We start from the raw sequence: 19,444 nt of genomic DNA, 5'->3' as shown, positions 1-19,444 counted from the left end.
GTGAGTGAATGAGGCCCCCCAAGCTTTGGCCCGGCAGCATCAGGTGCCACCAACTTCGATCACAACCTTTCCGCGCCCGACCGCGCCCTTCTTCTCGACCTTCATCATGGCCTGCTTACCCTGGTGCAGAGGAAACACCGAGTCGAAGTGTGGTACGAGGAGACCCGCAGTTATCAATTTGCCCAGTTCATCAAGCTGTGCACTGTTCATCTTCACGATGAAGAAATCTTGGTGAACGCTTGCAGCTTCACATCGGCTCTTGATTTGCTGTTCGAGGGACTTTCCGTACGCTGCGACTGGTCCGGCGAGTAGTATGATACGTCCGCCGCCCTTGACGAACGTTGGCTCCAGGAGCATGGCCTGCGCCGTCAAACCTCCCACACAGTCAACAACCAGGTCAAATGGTGGTAAGCCCTTAGCACGTGCGTAGGACGGGACATCTTTGAAGTCTGCTGTGGTATAGTCGATAATTTCATCGACTCCCAGTTCTGCAGTTAGGAAAGGCCTGTGACGTTTCGAACAAAGTGCTGTGACATGGAAGTCGTATAGCTTGGCGAGCTGGACCGTGGGGATGCCAACAGAACCGGCAGCACCTGTGATAAGGATTCGTTTGCGGGTGCTAGGGTCCTGTTTAGAGGCGGTAAGACGCCCGTGCTCGAACAAAGCTTGCCACGCAGTCAGGCCTGAAAGCGGGATGGTTGCAAGAGACTCCTTCCATTGCACTGGTGCTGTGGCGGGCTTCGCAGGTAGGTGTGTGATATCTTGTTCACGTACGAGGGCCTGATCGGCCGCAGCGCCCTCACCGTCTTCGTGAAGGAAGCCCCATATTTGGTCGCCGACTTGATACTTCGGCGTTTCGCCCGAGGCGCAAGGGTGCACACCAATAACACTTCCGACGAGATCTCGCCCTGGAATTGGGCCGCCGAAGGAGTGGAAACGCTGTGGTTCCAGGAGCTCTGCCCAGCCGAGCTCTCCTTTGGTAAGTGCGGTGGCATACACTTGGACGGTATAGGTGTTGGATGAGGACTCAACAGGAATCGTGGGATCTGGGAAGTCATCGCTATACTGCAGGTCGTCTGGAGGGCATGGCTTGGTGGGAAACGTGTAGGGAGAGAACTCGCCGTCTGGCACGCCAGGCATATGGATGGCGCGCATTTCGTGAGAAGAAGAAGCCCTTGGATGAACAGTCAATGATCAATGTTGAACTTACTGCGGTTTGTTGATCTTATAACGATATGATCTCGATGTAGGCTGCATTCGAGCTCACTTGGTGTGGGTTACATAAGAGTTGCCTGATTCGAACTGGATGCAGGACGATGGTTACTCAGCCGTCGGGCAAGGACAATGAGCAGCGGTCTCAACAGGCTCATCGCTGATGTCGGCGATGAATTGGCATCAAATTCCTGTCAAATTGCCGGTTGCTCGCAAAAGGCTCCATGGCATGCCATCTGCATAGCTGCGAACTGAGCCACATCGCTTGCAGCTTTCGCGCGACGGTATTCTTAGCTTATGCTTGTTTTTGAGAAGAAGCGTGCGGCAATCGTGCGAAGACCCGAACTCGTTGAGCTCCTCCCCAGAAGACTCTTTAAGAGAGCTTTCTTGCAGGAGAACCTGAGAACGTAGTATCTTGCAACTACCAGAGGTGCTGGACATACTATAAGGACATACTCTAAGGACAACACACTTCACAGCCCTCTCCGCTAGACTGGCATCTCAAGCGCACACCTCGTGGAGCAACAGGTGTCAAGGGGTAATCCTAGCGACGGATCAGAAGCCCGTTAATCCAGGAACATAGCGGTGGATCCTAGGGAGGCTGTGCCGGGGCGACACGGGAGGAGTCAAGTTTAGGCGGCGGGTTAAGCGCTTTCGGGTACGCCCAGACCGCTGACGAGCCATAGATCGACAGCCCCAAGCGTTTCTGATTTCATGAGCAGCAACACCTGCGACTTTCTCCTGCCATTGCGAGAGGAAAACAGGATTGACCACCTGGGGTTCACTCGTCTTTCCACATCCTTTTCATCAACATTGTTCTTCATCATGCTCGCTATTCTCCCCTAAATATTCTATAGTCGCCCTCCTCCTGTCGGGATACTACAGTCCCTGTTGATCCGGTGGCTGTGGCTGTGATAGCTGCTAGAATCCTGGTATCGCAGTGACACAAACCCGCAGGTCAATGAGGCGATCGCAGTTCCTAGTCTACAGATAACACGCTATCGTCAGACGACTCATCTTTTCTCTTGCTGTCAGCACGTCTTCGCGACCTACGCTTGAAGATGCCGCTATCCGACTATCTCACGATCACCACACCCACCTCTCTACGCATGCGCGAAGCTGTTTCCGCCCTCGTACCGCGCGATCAAGTAGCTATCACAGGTGCTGCCCTCGATACTCTCAAGAAAAAACTGCCGCCACACGCTGGTCACCCAGACTTTGGCCATCTCACTCTTCTCGTCTTCGAAGCCGTTCTCGAGGTAGTATGTGTCAGTCTGCCCGGATACATCGTCGCCCGGCAGGGCATGTTTGATGCCGAATCTCAAAAGTTCCTGGCCAACCTCAATGTCCAGCTCTTCACGCCATGCCTCATTTTCACCAAATTAGCGTCGCAGCTCACGGCCGACAAGCTCGCCGATCTGGCCATAATTCCAGTTATCTTCGTTGTGCAGACATTGGTGTCATACCTCTGCGCATTCGCAATTGGACGTCTACTACGATTCAAGAAGAGGCAAAATAACTTTCTGATCGCTATGGGCGTCTTTGGCAACTCCAACTCATTGCCCATCTCTCTGGTCCTTTCTCTTTCCAAAACTCTGAAAGGACTGCACTGGGATAAGGTGCCAGGAGACAACGACGATGAAGTGGCGGCGAGAGGCATTCTCTATCTTCTGATCTTCCAGCAATTAGGTCAGTTGCTACGCTGGAGTTGGGGTTACAACGTTCTTCTCGCGCCTCCGGAATCTTACACAGAGGAAGAAGGCGGAACCAAAAGAATCGACGGCGTCGAGCGAGGTCCGGATGCGTATAGGGACGATCCCTCGGACGACGAGGACCAGGGCCTGCTGAGTCGAAGCTATGATCAAGACAGCGACGACTATTCCGACCAGACCCGCGTTGCTAACTCTCCGACAATGACGTCGAGCGGTATCAAGACCCCCGGGACTCCACACAATAAGTCTGGCTTGACGTCCCGTTCGGAGTCAGCCGAGCAGCTGGCTTACAATGCTGAGTTGAATTCGACGCCTGCCAACGGCATGATCGCGCCCAATGGCTACCATCAACTCCCTGCCTTCATGAAACCTGATCCGTACAAGCACTACGATGAAGACGCTGGGGGATGGAAAGGCAGCGTTAATCGTGTACGCAATCGAATCCGCGGGTCTCTTTTCATGCTCCGCAGAAAGACTTGCCGCTTTGCTCAGGCACTGTTCGATCGGCTTCCGAATCCTGTTCAGAAAGTATTGACGGCTATCGAGTCTGCCGTCACGCGCTTTTTGAACGGGCTTTGGGAGTTCATGAACCCACCCCTCTGGGCGATGCTTATCGCCATTATTGTGGCGTCTATTCCTGCCCTGCAGGACGCATTCTTCCGTCGGGGCAGTTTCTTACGCAACTCTGTGACCCGTGCTGTGGAGCAGAGTGGTGGTGTGGCTGTTCCTCTCATTTTAGTCGTTCTAGGTGGAAACTTGGCGCGGAATACACTGCCTAATGACCCCTCTAGCAGAATCGCGGACCCAAAGGAAGAACGCAAGCTTCTGATAGCATCTTTGGTCTCCCGAATGTTGTTACCGACTATCATTATGGCGCCTTTCATTGCCTTGGTGGCGAAATATGTTCCCGTCAGCATTGTAGACGACAAAATCTTTCTTATTGTCTGCTTCCTACTTACGGGTGCGCCTACTGCCCTTCAACTGGCCCAGATCTGTCAAATCAATAACGTCTACATGCCGGTCATGGCGAAGATCCTCTTCCAGAGCTACGTTGTTTGGATTTTGCCATCGACACTCATTCTGGTCTTGCTCGCGCTGGAGACTGTTGAATGGGCGACGGTCTAGTTAGACCAGTTGAAGTCAGGTGTATATAGGCCAGCAAGGCGTTTGGGTCAGTGAGCTTCAGCGGTGGTGATGGGTGTTTGTAGAATAGATTCGCAGGCAGGATTACAAATGCACTGGACCAGCTAGTACTGGTCTCACCAGTCCTTACATGCCTCCACAGCTTCGGCTGATGACAATTGTCGGCCTCCTGGGCATTAAATAATCGTCGACGCTACTGATATAAATTAGGACAGAATCAATATGGCTTGCGCGCCCAGCGAGCGAAAACGAGAAATCGCATCAGCCAGGGACACGTACCATCAAGGCCCTAAGAAACGTCCGCGACACCACCGACGTACCTCATCTCAGACGTTACCGAATGCCTGCCCCACAAAGCGCGCGAGGTCCTCGGCTGCATCTCATATCCTGGAAAATTATCTTGCATGACTGGCTCCAGCCTGTTGGCTCTCGCGGCGGCTTCCCTGCGCTCGATGCCGGCTCGCCGTCTGCGGTGGGCAAACAGCAGAGCCGCACCGATTATTATACCAGCGGCAAGTAGACATCCGATGACAATGCCAGCTGTTGCGCCTCCAGAAAGGGATTTGTCGCTGTGTGAGGCTTCGGAAGCGGCAGTGCTTGGCCTGGCGGAGTGCGTGGCACTAGGAGTCACGCCGCCGGAACTGCCAGGGCTCTGTGACGAGTTGGTTGCCCTGAACCAGTTTGTCTGGGTAGTGTAGCTGGCTCCGTTGAAGGGTATGGTGAAGCCGTTGAGCCAGAGGCCGTAGAGGCTGTTGCGGCTAACGTTAGTCCACGCCAATCATTTGGAGAGACACCAGAGGATAGCGAACACGCAGAGCGTTGACATACCTTTCAAGACTGATCTTGGATGGAACGGTCCACTCGTAGCTGACGTTAAGCGATTCGAATTCGAGGCTGGCCCCTAGGCTTGTTACCTTGGTCCATTCATAGGCGTTGTCGCTGTCGTCGTTGATGATGAGCCACACTGTGTACGTCTAGGGTGACAAAGGTCTTGGTCAGTATCAAGCTGGCCACGAGCGATCGTGTGCTTGCTGCTAGTTCTGCTAAGCACTCACATAGTTGGCTGTTGCGGTCCAAGTCAGTGTGTAAGTCTCGCCGACATGAACAACATCGGGGAAAGGATTCAGGGTGATGTCTGCTCCGGCAAGAGCAAACAGTCTGGCTAGGGATACGACTGCGGAGACGTAGGTAGCTTTCATGCTGGGGTGGACCATCCGGTGGTGGAAGAACAGAACGAACACCAGTCTCGAGGAAAGTGTCCATCTCGCGATATAGATGCTATGCAGGGCTCATTCACTCGTAAGAAATGCTACAGGCGTGGTATTGGGGGCCGGCTCAGACGAAATGCTGCAGACATTGTGCTTAAATTGACTGGCCCAATTAGTCATGATGATGCTTCCGTCTCCCAAGAGATGCATCGAGAGCGCAAGGATGACACTTTTCGTGAGCTCCTTTCGTGCGGGAGATGGTTAAGAGCTGCAAGTCTAGTCAGAGACGTCTTGCAGCAGCAGCGGGACGACCAAGCTCTCATGTCTGGCCAGAGGAAGCGACAACGAAGCCAACGGGAAGGTCCAGACACCGTTGATCCGACGTCGCGCCTGATACAATTCGTGATCATGCAGGGAAAGGCCGAGCTCGATGACCACCACGCACATAAGTTGCGGGGGGGCGCACGAGGTGACAGGGTTCTGCTCTTGAAATTTCCCGCAAACGATTCAACCGTTCACGCATCCCGGACAGAAGCCCAGGCTGGGCTGGTCTACGCGAGCAAGTATGCGATTGTCGGGAGCTCTCGCAAGTCTTTCCCATGCATCTCGGAGCTGATCCGCTGGCAACAAGCTTTGGCGAAGCTCTATATCAGCTCGTGATTGGTCATTCGTGCATCTCGAAAGGCCACCACCTTACTCTCGCATCGATGCCACAGGCGCATTCTTCACCGATCGGTAGCTTATGAGTCGTTGTTAGCAATTGCTCCAGACCATTCCGAGGACCTAGCCCGCATCGTAACTTCGGAGCGATTAGTCACTCGGATGCCGCACGGGCAAAGTGTGGCAGCCGCCCATACGAGCTGTACTCGTAAGGTGAGCCGGATGGGATGCCGTACTGGAGATCGATTCGATGCATTATAAGGCCATCAGAGGTCCTTCTTCTTGAGCGCCCGTTCTCTCAAGGAGATCTTTCCCGTGTTTCACACTTACGCTAGTAGCGTGCAGCATTATCCACCACTTCTCTGCCAACCTTGCACAACACCTTATACAATGCTTAGCAAAGTTGCTGCCTTTGCGGCGTGCCTGACGCTCACCGCTGCCATTCCTTTAGACGGAAAGCTCGTCGAACGCCAGACGCCCAACTACCCAGACAACGGTACACTTGTCGATGCCCCAAATACCACAGCACTCACCCGTCCAAACCCGGACTACACAACTGATCAACTCAACCAGATCAAGCTCGCTTATACTGCGAGTGAAAGATTAGCCCTGCTGAAAAGCTACGGAGATCCAAACGACTATTTCAAATTCGATCTAACACCAAATGGGTCTCATTCTAATGCCGCCAACGGTCTTGGTGGTCAGGGCTACCTCGCTCATGTCGGCAACTATCCTGTCTTGATGGGAACTGGGCTCTCTGTAGCCATTGGATACCTCAACCCCTGTGGTCTGGACAGCATGCACATCCATAATCGTGCGACAGAGATGGTTACACTCGTCAGTGGCGTGTCCCTGAAGACTGGCTTCGTCCTCGAGGATGGCTTTGGTAAGCACGCTTCTTTGCGTCGCTCGTCACACTCACTGACCCTTCTCAGACCTGCCTGTCATGACCGAAATCGGGTTGTACCAAGGAACCATCCGCCCAATGGGTTCCATTCACTGGGAGTTCAACGACAATTGCGAGCCAGCTGTCTTCGTGGCTTCGCTCTCCAACGAGGACCCTGGTGTCTCTCGCACAGCCCAGAATTTCTTCATCAATCCCCAAGACGTCGTTGACGCCGATCTTGCGTATCCGAGCTGGCTTGATAACGTGAACACTACCGATTACAGGGCGTCGCTCCCATCCGCGTTCGCCCAGGGCGCGAAAGAGTGCTACGCAAGGTGCGGTCTGACATATGATACGAACCAAGCCGGTGGCATCAGCAAATAAATGCGGACTCGACAACCGACAGTCGGCCTGTGTGGCTGTGGCACAATGCCAGCCACGGGAAGATGAGTGTAGGACTGTCTGAAAATGTTGTTATACTTGCTATACTGCCGTATCGCTTTAGCCTTATCAATCAATAACATAAACAAATGAGCCATATGAAGTTCAACATGCCGAGTTATTGCTTGCTTCTGAGCCTGCACGTCCAAATAGTCGTCACTGGCCTGTTGTTGTAAGACATCAAAGACACGGCGAACACGCTAGCCCGATCTGGTCTAAGCAAGAGTGCCCTTATCGATAGGCTATGGTCGCCACGTGACCGCGAATTTTCTTGACTGCCTCTTCTCTTGCATGTGCTTGCCGACGATTCCATGCAAATATACGCTCGAGGTGTAGCGGAAAGCGGGCGCCTCGGAAGTGCCGCAATGAAAGGAAGTCGGCCCCAGAAGTATAATCAGCGGCAAACTTCTGCGCAACGTCCGAAAGTACTCAAGCGCAAACGAGATGCGGAAGACCTCGAAACGCTCGCTCGACGTGTAGAAGACCTTGAAGCACATCCTGCTGTTCCCCCCGCAAACTTCTCCGAATTGCCGCTCTCCGAAGCAACACAAAGTGGCTTAACATCGTCGCACTTCAAAACACTGACGACTATCCAGTCCAGAGCAATACCATCGGCATTGAAAGGTGGAGACATCCTAGGTGCGGCGAAAACTGGCTCGGGCAAGACGCTTGCGTTTCTCATTCCGGTACTTGAGAACCTGTATCGGAAAAGATGGACAGAGTTCGATGGCCTTGGAGCGCTCATTCTCTCGCCCACCCGCGAGCTTGCGATTCAGATCTTCGAGGTCCTGCGTAAAGTTGGTCGCAACCATGCTTTCTCTGCCGGTCTCGTCATTGGCGGCAAGGCGTTGCAGGAAGAGCGCGAGCGTCTTGGACGCATGAACATACTGGTGGCTACCCCTGGCCGTATGCAGCAACATTTGGACCAGACTGCGGAACTGGACGTCGGGAATTTACAAATGCTAGTACTTGATGAAGCGGATAGGATTATGGACATGGGATTCTCACACACTCTTGACGCCATTATAGAGCACCTTCCGAAAGAGAGGCAGACCTTACTATTCAGTGCAACGCAGACGAAACGAGTATCGGACCTTGCACGGTTGAGCCTCACAGAACCGGAGTTCGTCTCCGTGCATGACACTTCGCAGTCAGCGACCCCGGCGAAGTTGCAGCAGAACTACTGTGTGACGCCCTTATCAGAGAAGCTGGACACTCTATGGTCGTTCTTACGCGCGAACGTCAAGAAGAAAATCCTGGTTTTCCTTAGCTCAGGGAAACAAGTTCGCTTCGTCTATGAAGCTTTTCGACACCTCCAGCCAGGTGTTACTATCCTACATCTGCACGGTAGGCAAAAGCAGGCAGCGCGTCTAGATATTACGAAACGCTTCGGCAATAGTCGCTATGCCTGTTTGTTCTCAACCGATGTCGCAGCCCGAGGTCTTGATTTCCCGGCGGTGGACTGGGTGGTACAGGTTGATTGCCCCGAGGATACCGACACATACATTCACCGTGTCGGTCGGACTGCACGGTTTGAGCACGATGGCAGAGCCGTAATGTTCCTTGATCCCAGCGAAGAAGAAGGCATGATCGATGCTCTGCAGCGAAAGAAGGTCTTGGTTGAAAAGATCAACGTGCGCCAGAAGAAGATGCAGAACAGTATTAAGAATCAGCTTCAGAACATGTGCTTCAAAGACCCAGAGCTGAAATACCTAGGCCAGAAGGCGTTTGTCAGCTACGCCAGAAGCATCATCGTCCAGAGAGATAAGGCGATTTTCGACGTGAAGAAGCTCGACCTTGAAGCATATGCCGCAAGCCTGGGTCTCCCAGGAGCACCGCGCGTGAAATTCATCAAGGGCGAGGACGCGAACAAGCGAAAAAACATGCCGCGGGAATTGCTGAGACTGGAAGACGATGTCGAGTCGAGCGGTGGTGAAGATGCGGCCAAGAAGCCGAAACCTGATGTTCGCACCAAGTATGACCGCATGTTTGAGCGTCAAAATCAAGACGTTCTGGCCGATCATTACACGAAGCTCATTGACGAAGAACCCTCCACAAACACCCATGCTACAGACGACGACGAGGAGGACGACGCCTTCCTCTCTGTCAAACGCCGCTTTGATGCTGGTGATACCGCGCTTGGCCAAGTCTCCTCGTCGGAAGAATCGGATTCCGCCGGGTCTGATAAGGCGAAACCAAAAACCGTTCAACTAGGCAATAATCCCGACGAGGTGCTCACAATTGACTCGCGGCGCCGCGAGAAGCTCCTCAAATCGAAGAAGGCACTTCTTAAATTCAAAGGCAAAGGAGAGCACCTCCACTTCTCTGACGACGAGAGCACGCCCTACAAGAAGCAGTATTATGAGGACGAGGCTGCATTCCAGCAGAAGGGCGACGCTGAAGCGCAGAGACAGAGATTCCTGGACGAGGAGAGGGCCAGAGTCGCGGAGAGAGATCGGGTGGACAAAGAAGTGGCAAAGCAGAAGAAACGCGACAAGAAAGAGAAGCGCAAGGAGCGGGAAAGAGCAGAAATGGACGGCGACAGCGAGGACGATGAAGGTAGGGACGCCGTCGTGCAATTGGCGCCAGGCGGTATCGAGGTCAAGCCAGATTGGAGCGATCTGGAAGATGATGATGAGCTTCCTGTGGCTGAGCAGGCACCGAGGGAGAAGCGCAAGAAGAAGTGGTTCGAGGACTCGGGCTCGGATGACAACGAACAGCAGCCAGGAAAGAAGCGGAAGAAGGACAAGGGCAAGAAGAAGCACCGCGACGAAGAGTTGCCCGAGCCGCAGACGCTGGAAGATCTCGAGGCCATGGCTTCAGGACTGTTGGCAGGTCGATAGCGAGATTTCAAAAGAAACCCCGATTGCCAAACAATCCTCATGCCAGCTCTGACTACTCTGTTTCTCCTCGTAATACCAGTACCTCAGTTGAGTATAAGTACCATGAACACTATAGGCACAGCCAATAGCAAACACGAAGCCGCACCAAAAATGGGGCTTTCAAAACTCTATCTCAATACTCCCAACTTCAACCTCCACAACGCCACGCTGGGCGTTCTCACACCCATATCAGCGTATCCAGGATCCGTGCAAGCACCCATGATAGGGCTCTATCCGGTCACTGTGTCGTAGGCATCGGCCTGCACGGCCTGCACGGCCGCGGCGTCGAAAGAGCTGCTCAAAGGCTAATTCGTGCTAGAGCTCGGTGTCCAAGACAAGGCTGCGAGCTTCCGGCAGGTGAGATCTGGTATTAGGAAGTATCATGTGTAGGAATGGCTAAGGCGTAACTTCTCTGTGGTATGTGCTGTTCGCGTGTTAAAGGGGAGGAGGTACGGGCTCCACTCCCAGGCAGTGAAAGGCTTGGCAGGACTAAATGGACATCTTGCTCGTTGCTTGAAAGTCCGTTGAAGACAGCACATCGATCATGCTGGCGGAGTGGTAGGGACAATACAAAGTGCTTAGGTGGGAAAGCAACAAATGGAGGAAGGGGGAGAGTGTCATATCCTTCATCTAATCATTATCGTTACATACATCAAGTTTTGGAGGCATATATACCTCAGAACGTAGTATTGTACATCATGCCTCGCGCTGTCATCAATCTTTTGTCCTTTCTGGATGATGCTTGAACGCTTGAAGCATATCAACACCCGTCGCTGAACGCTACATTGAATCATAAGAAAGTTTCAGACATACACGGGGCGCGCCACTACCCAATGTATCGTCAGTCGGCAACCCTACTCCAATGTCGACGAGCGAGATCGTATGCAGGTGCAGCATCTGTCGATCCTGCCGTAGCTTTGTTGTGCTGCACTTCGCCCTCTTTTATTATAGGCTCATTACTCGTCTATGCGCCACGCATCATGCAGGCGTGGTATGCGCTTCTGAATCAGCGTGTGTCCGTTTGCGCGACCAGGGATTCGGTGACGCAAAACGCCCTCCCGTTGTTTCTGACGGCTTTTGGGATTGAGCACGTTCCAGCTGCGGAGTAGCGACGTTTATATGGCTCGGTACTAAGACATGTGGTGTAGACACAGGCGTCATCGCCATTGCATTCGTCCTTCCCGCCTCTTCGAGATGGCGATTTTCAACAGCCTCGACTTCTTTCAAAAGCTTCCCCACGGCTTCATGGCCGTGCTTGAAAGCCTCCTGGGATGGCGTACAATCGTGAGAAACCCATCTTGCAATGGCTTTGTGGTTCAAAAGGACTTTTACCACATCGATATGGCCACCAGCCGCTGCTGCATGCAATGCGGTGTATGTCGAGGGGAAGTACTGACCCCCTTCCAGGCTATATGGATTGGGGTTGACTTTGCGCTCCAGCATATATTTGACAATCTCCGTGCTGCCAGCCCCTGCTGCGATGCAGAGTATACTGCGACCCTCCACGTCGCGTGCGTCCAAGGAATGGCCGCATTGTACAAGATTTTCGAAGAGCTCCAGATCTCCTGTATTGGCGGCGACGGCGAGTTGCGTCATGTTGAAGATGTCCCTAGCTTCCGCAGTAGGCTTTTGCAGTAAGTTGACGTCGCCGAATTCTGCAGCGAGGTGAGAGATTCGCCTTTTCAAGATATCAGTTGACAAGCACTGGTCACGGGTTTGAATAAGTAATGCTTTGGCCGCCTGTGGCCTGTCAAAGCACAAAGCCACATGTGCTGGTGGAAAGGCTGGGCTGACGGTTGAGAAGAGATTGGCGAAGTGGCGGTCAAGAATGCGTGGCTTCATCGTGTCGAAGGCATTGGAAGCTCGGACCGACATGCTGTGGAATATCGCTACTTCGTCGATTTCGAAGCCGTCAGGGGGGAGATTGTACCTGTCTCGTAGACCCGATGCCTCGAGACGAAGCTCCGGAGCTTCGAATGCGTCAGTCCCAGTATCCTCATAATGTTTAGCGAGACGTTCGAGGACATTGACGTGTTGCCGTGCAATCTGACTGCTGCCAAAGGACTCGGCATCGCAGGCAGTAGATATTTCGAAGCATCTGTGCGTGCGACGAGACAGCTGTTGAAGAAGATCGCCCCTTTCAGCTGTTCCCGTAACCTGCGGTAACTGTAGCAGGATTGTCCTGCAATAATGTTCAAACTCGCCCAGTGTAGACGAAAGCGCCGCCGAGAGGCCACTCTCGATGTCTTCGAAACTGTAGAAGCGGCGAGACGGCTTCACATCTAAACTAGCCTGGTATACGGTCAGCCACATTCCCGCAGCGACAGCTTCATGGCAGGACGTGAAGACTCAATCATGCCTTAGGGTCATAGTGGGCGAGAGATATTGGAGATTCGACTTGAACGTACTCTGTGTCTGCTCAGAAGGCATTTATATGAGATGCAGAGGTCGGCGAGTGTCTGTAGCCTGTTGTACATCAGCAACGTTATCCTTTGAGAACTTGAAAGTAACACGACGCAGAGGGCAATTTTTGTTGAGAAGGTGGTCCTCCTAGTTGGGTCGTTACTCCAGCTCTGTATGAGTGGCACGCCGAGACAACGACATTGCAACAAACGTGGCGTAGAGAAATATAGTGCATGAGCTTCCGGTAAAATAGTTCTCTTCATGGCTGTGTGGGTCATATGAACGAGGGCGGTTGAGGGGAAAGTAGGGAACCCAAGATCATAACCTCGTTCTCATGCATATCTTTCGAATTCGCGGTTGCTACGACAGGAGGCTATCTGGAAGCCCCGGTCAATGGTTCCACGGCCGTCCTGCAAATCTGCGTATACTATGACACGCACTCATGTCGTCTACATTGGGAGGTGGGTTACAAAAGAGATCACCTACCATGATTTTATGGCATCTCGTGGTTTCTGCGGGGGTGCTGATATGCCCAGTCGCACATCACCCACCGTGTTCTCTCTTCGTCTGGGACGCGGTGTCGACGTAGACGGCAGTGCCATCTCCGTGTTAGGTAGCTGTTGTGACCAGGCATCATCTGTGAATGGGAGATCGTCGTTCGTGAAAAATGGATCGCCAGAAAGTGGCTGAAACTCGCTCGTGGTCGTGAAGGTTGGAGAGAACACGGGCTGAGGTTGGCTCGACAGAGGCGAGCGGTCATGGTGAGGAACATTGGGTCCGCATGGATGTCCTCCTGCACGATGTTAGGGACGTTGGCATGATTGCTCTGGACGAGGAGCATGCCTCTTCTGCAGCCTTCACACTTCTGACCAGGCCAAATCCTTTCGACGGGCAGACATTTCCTCTTCCTCAGACGACAGTAATGGCACTTATGAAAGGCTCTAGGAGCGCGTGAGGCGGGCGAGGCCATATCGTCGGTTGGCATAGCCTGGAAGCTCATTGTCGCGGCCTGAGGCTATACCCTCAGGGGCGGCGGCGAGATGACTCGAGTGTAGAAGTTGTTCCAACATTGTGGCAGGCAACAATGGTCGAGGGACTACAGGCCTGCGCTTGTGCCCGCAAGGCGAACCACGGTCGCCTTAATTGCGGGTGATGCGAGCTATCTGTAGGCGCACACTGCGCCCCGCCTGAAGCGGGCGGTAGGAGCGGGCAGTGCGCCTCGCCCCAAGCGACGAAGGAAGCGCAGCGCATAGCGGCTGCTAGCTGCTTTAGGTAAGCAAGGCTTGGGCGAGACACGCTTGGAGAACACAGATACAAAGGGCCATCCAATGACAGATATCTTCAACGGTTCCCAGCACAATTCTACCAATCGAGACACAGTAATAGAAGTCAGAATACCCGGATGGCACGCGACCGCGATTTTACTCCGTTGCTCTGGAACATCGCATCGTGAAGGCTCGCGGCCGCATATGCCGCCGAACACGACATCGTCTCGCCCACGCGATACCCAAAGCGTGTTGTCAAAGATCCGCATTGTGGCCTCGCCTCCCACTATTCGCCCTTAGAGCATGCCTATAGTCTCAGCCCGAGAGATGAGGTGTTGACGATGGAGTGACCCCTTCTCAGCCACGGTGTGATCTATGCTGTTTGAGGCCATGCTGAGCGGTCAAGCGACCGCTTTTGATACAGCAAACTTTGGAATCGGGCTCCGATGTTGCGTAGGTAGCCGTGCCACGCTCGGGATGAGTGGATTTGCCTTGACAACCTTGTGGGACCGGGAAGATGATATGCACTGACCCTAGGAACGTGGAGGCTAATTGGATACCATTATTGATCCATATGAACAGGACCTTTGCTGTATAAAGAAGTCTGCTCTCTTACCGGCAGCTGGTCTTCGGGTTGCGCGAGCCACTCTGGCAAAAGCTGCCGGTTCCTAATGTGTTAAGTCTTCAGTCAATGCCTTCAGACACAATATGGTACCTGACGCTAGGTATGGCAAGGTCCAGTCCCCAGCAAGAGAGGATAACTAACGTCAACAACAGATTCCCAGCGCCTTCAGAAAGCGGACGTCTTCGATGGCCTCCATGACTTGCAGCAATATGATTTCGACTTCTTTTCTTATCAAGTACCTCTGTCCTCAATGGACGTAGTGTCAAGTGTTACCGCCAAGAGGTACAGATCAGTTGCACTTAACCCGATTTTCGACTAATGCCTGTAGCCTCAATGTGTACTTCGGCAAATCGTCTGGCGTTTCGGGTATGACAGAGAATATTTCCTGCGCCACTCAATGCCTGGAAGAGGCGCCACGGAAATCTGGCAGTCTTTCGAGGCGCAGTTGTGCTTGTTCTATCTCTGCGGCCACGCACGAGGTCAGTCTTTCAGTGTTGGGATGTGCAATACTAACAGGACCAGCTGAATTTCCGAGGAGCTGCAAACATTTCGCGCCTTGTCCGATGTCAAATCGTTGAACTCCGCGACTGTGTCTCGTGGCTAATCTGGCAGACACTCGAGGGTAAAAATTCCCCAATTGACCACCAGGCCTAGTGACTAAGGCCAACAGGAATGCGGGCAATCCCGCGAGACTCTCTGCTTCTGCGTGATGTCGGCAATGTTGCAGGTGCTTGCCGTCGAGAGCTAGAGCTGTCGCTGAGAGCATGCAATGAAGATTTGGTCGAGTATCTGCTCACAGCAGTCTACTATGTGGCCATGGCATTTCGGTTACTCGATCCCGAAGAACTCTTCGATGTTGTTACAGAGTCAGTCACGGGCGATGTCTCCAGTCCGACCACGCATAAGCACTGGCCAGAACGTTTCCCTAGATCTAGCCAAGATCTGATGAATCTTTGTTCTCGAGTGCTAACAGTCCGAGCGGACGGCAGCGTTGACTTCAGGCACCCAGATTCGATGCGGTCCTTCTTGACCGAATCTCGATTCCTTGATCGCGATGGCGGTGATGAACCAATTGCTCGCATGTGTCTCCGATATCTGAACAACGCCGCTGACTGGTGCATCTTCAAACCGTGGAAGAAAATCCGTGACCGGTCAATTCGATCATCAGTCGGGCCGTTCTTCAAGTACGCTTTCGCGAACTGGCATCGGCATTGTCAGAAGGCACAGAACTCATCTAACGATCTTGCAGCACAACTCCACAAGAAGCTCGAGACCGATGTGATCTCTTGCTTTCAAGACGATGGCTTTCTACACATCGAGCTCAAGAAGTTGACCCTCCAACTTGGACTCAACTTGTGTAGAAATTACAGGTTTGACTTTTTGCATGGGATCTACAGCCAGATGGGTGCGGATGATTGTTCGATGCCCGCCGTGATTGTGCCATTTCCCAGCGGAGAAGACTCCCGCCTCCTACAGGAGCTTGAGGTTTTCTCCGAGCACGGTATGCAGAATGGAACCGAGTGGCCGGCGTGCCAGGTGGACGCACATCGCGGAGCCGCCGCCGATGCAGCTGAGGTGGAAGCAAGCTCCGTGGACGGCTTGACCGATTGTGAGAGCGCCCTCGAAGAATCGTGGGGATCTATTCCCTATGGCGAACAGGCTGACCATTGGGTCCTGGATTTTGATGAATTACGACTAGTTGACGACAGTGTAACCCTACATCGATTGAACCGCAAGGGTCGTGACAGTGACTGGCAGATGGTTGATAGAGGTGGTGGAGCTGGGTCCTGAATGCTCAGCGCGTTCCCTTGCACCGGATTGTAAGAATATCCCAAATGCTGTTTTCTGATGAGTTCGACGGCCGGTGAGAACACTCTTTTCTTAGGCGGCGGCCCATTTTGTGATTGATGGCGTACTATGGGTCGGTGGGCATCCTCATATTGGCTTCAATCCCGCCTTTTCGAGGCAAGAATCGGGTATCAAGCCTCAGGCACCAGCATCAGACCGAGCAGTGACTAGCTGACCAGCTAGCCTTTTAACAGATGGTTTCATACCAATAGCCATGCGTAGGAGACTTTTGTTATGCTGTTCTGGCGACGATATCGAATCCACATAGGAGCTATTAGGTGGGTCATGCGGTCGCATGGAAGCAGCCGCTCAAGCGCAGCCGGGCGCATGAATGGTAGGCCGTGATCTCTGCCTGAAGAAAGTTCCAGCGCGCGAATTGCGCTCTCGCATCAAGCGTGCGATGCTGGTGGATGGTACGCGTGAGGTACCAGCGCGCCGCTTCATGCGGAGTATGGTGTCGTCCTCAGTATAAATCAGGCACGACTTCGATGCATGGCTGCCTGGCCTTTGCCATCAGCTGTCTTCTCGTACACAAGCTTCCAAAGGCACACCAACCAAAATTTGAACGCAGTATACCCCATACAGAGGCGTTCTGCGCCTTGCATACTCTAGCGACGTCCGTACACGGCCATAATGGCGTCAATATCTTTCCGTTCGACTACCACGTGCAGTGCTTGCATACCCGGGTCTGCATGTTCTTGCCAACCTAAGGCTCGTCCGACTAACAGGCGACCACGAGGTGAGCGAATCACGCGGCCTCGATCAAAGGACATTCTTTGACACTCGCAGACACCTCAGTAATCGCAGTCGCACCGACCTCGATCCGGTCCCAGTGCGAGGTGCTCGCAACTGGCTCCGAAACTCATCGTAACGCAACTCGACTGGTGTCGCGGGCTGCGCGAGAAGACTTTATGTTCATTGGGTCACAATGGGATGGCATACCTGATCTTTGATCAACCCTTGTTGACAGCATTCTCTCCCATCGGCGCACCGAAAGCATCCATGACGTTGGAAATAGGGTTTGCCGTGCCAAGCCTCGTACGAACTCGTTGGGCGAAAGTGACGCCGATCTCCAGTGCAAGTGCAAAGGGGCCTCAGACCGCCCAGGCGAAAAAGCGCGTGAGAAGTCAGATCTCGAGCTACGGCAGCAGTCCTTCAAGGCGGCGCGCCATTTGCAGAGCCCCCAGTCTCTACAGTAGTCCGGGAGCTGTCAACGCCATTTTCGAGCCACGCACGGGAGACAACGCCCCTGCTAGCCCAGGAGAGAACGACAGCGCCGGCGATGCCCGCAAGGTCGTTACAGGCAGAAGCAACCACGCCCCTTTTGAACAGCAACACCACGGTCAGATACCGCGCTCCTTTGCAGACTCATCATTGCATTAGTGAAGCCAAACTGATCTATCGACTGCCACACCGCCTCAATAGCTCAAGGCGTGGCAAGTTCATGACCAAAGGCTCATGGCTGATGGTTACACAAATGCACGTATAGCGATGGCGCTATGGGAAATAGCGCGGGAGACACGAAAAGCATAAACCGGACAAGGGTGGTCCCCATGAGCAATCATACGAGCAGCTCTCCTCGAGGACCGAACAGCCGGGTCAAATGCTTCGAGTCAAAATCCGCCTGGACGCAGAGTCCCACAATTCAGACTTCCCTACTGCACCTACCCGGGGCCCCCACCATTTGACGTGGCGGACATTTTTCCCTTTCCACTCACCACTGCTTTGCTCTCACCCTAGACCGGAGTGCGGAGCATGTCGAACGAGTACCACTGTTCCCTCAACCCAAAAACAGCAGAAACTTTCCGCGCCTGCACATCAAGAAGAAAACAAATCTGCTTCAATTGTTCTTGCCGCCGGCGGCGGCAGCAGATCAAAATCGTCCCAAGCAGAGCGCTCTTATGACCACACCAAACACAATCAAAACTCACAGATTAATCTCCTTTTGCTACTGGGCTATATCGACACTTTCCGTCGGCAACCCACTCGCTTCCGGTCACGAACACCAAGAGGAGCCCTCCAATACTAAATAATAACTTTTCTCGGCCGTTTCCAAACACCCCGCATGGCCCTCCCCCCACCTCCTCTACAGTAGCCCGCCCACTTCCCTTCGGGATTGTGATCCATCCGCGAAATGCAAAACGACTCCCTCCTACAGTAGCTTCGCACGCTTTCGCCCGAACTTCGCTCCTGCTTGCATGCATGCTACTCCGTTGTTGCATATTGCATGGGGACAAAGGAGCCCCCCCTGAGACCTGCCTAAGCTGACAAGAAGAATCCTCCGGTCAGGGGAAATTTTTCTTTCGGTAGCTACCAAGTCCAAGTGCAAAGCGACCGACCGGACCACAGCCGCGGCACATTTCACCAAACCAAACACATCAAAAAGCACAATAAGCTTCCGAGAGGCACGACCACCCTACCTTCTCGTTTGTCGTGTCCGGAGGTCCTTATGTAACTACTCGTACTCGTTTCCTTTAAGCGAACACCGTTCTTGTGAACTCGCTGGTTGGGAGTCTGGGAGTTTGGCAGCCACACACACAAGATCGGCCGCTAATCGTTCCTCCTCCCCCCAGGCATTCACAGGTGTGGTGGCTTTTTATTGCCGGACGGACCCTGCTGGTAAACCAGCTTTCATCCGAAAGTGGCTTTCCAACTACTTTGGTTCGGGTCCACCTGGAGCTTTTCAAATCGTTCCTCGGCGCAGACTTCTCATGTACGATTCAGAACCCCTATCAACTGCCTCGAGAAGGGTTCGAAGCAAATTGACTACTTGGTATGGCCCTAATAATGGTGGGAACGCCACGGCTTTTGGGATTTGTATTTCCACATCATGGTGTAACATGCCGTCAACGGTGATTCTCGGGCTGCAGTACACGATCAGCACCCCCTTCGCAGTCCGTACAAGTTACTACTCCTACACAGGCCCATCCGTACAGCGTCAGTCGTCAGGCAGTAGCAATGCATGTTCTGCGAGCATCATTCGACGTTGCTGTTGGCCAATCAGGTCTTACATCACCGGGTAGGTTGCCAGTTTCTTGAGATTGCTTGTACACATGCATTGAATACCAATACTCCTCTTTATGCATTCTCCGCCATTAGCTCGGGTGCAAATGCCCAGGGACTTCACTTCAGAGCTGTTATCTGCACCGCTTCTTCCTT

The 19,444-nt window shown here is 53.2% G+C and overlaps 7 protein-coding genes across 7 annotated transcripts; 4 read left to right on the top strand and 3 right to left on the bottom strand.

The window, feature by feature from the left end:
- Positions 1–39: 39 nt before the first annotated feature.
- Positions 40–1,155, bottom strand: HMPREF1541_03958 (uncharacterized protein; the record flags this gene model as incomplete). The annotated part of the gene is made up of 1 exon (XM_008718306.1): positions 40–1,155. One exon carries the CDS (start codon positions 1,153–1,155, stop codon positions 40–42), a length of 1,116 nt encoding a protein of 371 aa, XP_008716528.1.
- Positions 1,156–2,273: 1,118 nt separating this feature from the next.
- HMPREF1541_03957 (uncharacterized protein) lies at positions 2,274–4,049 on the top strand (the record flags this gene model as incomplete). Its single annotated transcript, XM_008718305.1, has 1 exon — positions 2,274–4,049. One exon carries the CDS (start codon positions 2,274–2,276, stop codon positions 4,047–4,049), a length of 1,776 nt encoding a protein of 591 aa, XP_008716527.1.
- A 307-nt stretch (positions 4,050–4,356) lies between these two features.
- Positions 4,357–5,266, bottom strand: HMPREF1541_03956 (uncharacterized protein; the record flags this gene model as incomplete). The annotated part of the gene is made up of 3 exons (XM_008718304.1): positions 4,357–4,816; positions 4,896–5,041; positions 5,123–5,266. 3 exons carry the CDS (start codon positions 5,264–5,266, stop codon positions 4,357–4,359), a joined length of 750 nt encoding a protein of 249 aa, XP_008716526.1.
- A 1,059-nt stretch (positions 5,267–6,325) lies between these two features.
- Positions 6,326–7,205, top strand: HMPREF1541_03955 (uncharacterized protein; the record flags this gene model as incomplete). Its single annotated transcript, XM_008718303.1, has 2 exons — positions 6,326–6,821; positions 6,871–7,205. 2 exons carry the CDS (start codon positions 6,326–6,328, stop codon positions 7,203–7,205), a joined length of 831 nt encoding a protein of 276 aa, XP_008716525.1.
- Positions 7,206–7,627: 422 nt separating this feature from the next.
- Positions 7,628–10,105, top strand: HMPREF1541_03954 (uncharacterized protein; the record flags this gene model as incomplete). The annotated part of the gene is made up of 1 exon (XM_008718302.1): positions 7,628–10,105. One exon carries the CDS (start codon positions 7,628–7,630, stop codon positions 10,103–10,105), a length of 2,478 nt encoding a protein of 825 aa, XP_008716524.1.
- A 1,017-nt stretch (positions 10,106–11,122) lies between these two features.
- On the bottom strand, positions 11,123–12,457 carry HMPREF1541_03953 (uncharacterized protein; the record flags this gene model as incomplete). The annotated part of the gene is made up of 1 exon (XM_008718301.1): positions 11,123–12,457. One exon carries the CDS (start codon positions 12,455–12,457, stop codon positions 11,123–11,125), a length of 1,335 nt encoding a protein of 444 aa, XP_008716523.1.
- Positions 12,458–15,253: 2,796 nt separating this feature from the next.
- On the top strand, positions 15,254–16,228 carry HMPREF1541_03952 (uncharacterized protein; the record flags this gene model as incomplete). Its single annotated transcript, XM_008718300.1, has 1 exon — positions 15,254–16,228. One exon carries the CDS (start codon positions 15,254–15,256, stop codon positions 16,226–16,228), a length of 975 nt encoding a protein of 324 aa, XP_008716522.1.
- Positions 16,229–19,444: the final 3,216 nt, after the last annotated feature.

Source organism: Cyphellophora europaea (genome assembly GCF_000365145.1).
Source record: "Cyphellophora europaea CBS 101466 unplaced genomic scaffold supercont1.3, whole genome shotgun sequence".
NCBI classification, from domain to species: Eukaryota; Fungi; Ascomycota; class Eurotiomycetes; order Chaetothyriales; family Cyphellophoraceae; genus Cyphellophora; species Cyphellophora europaea.
Note: the sequence above shows the minus strand (reverse complement) of the source record. Positions and strands in the feature narration are given on the sequence as shown.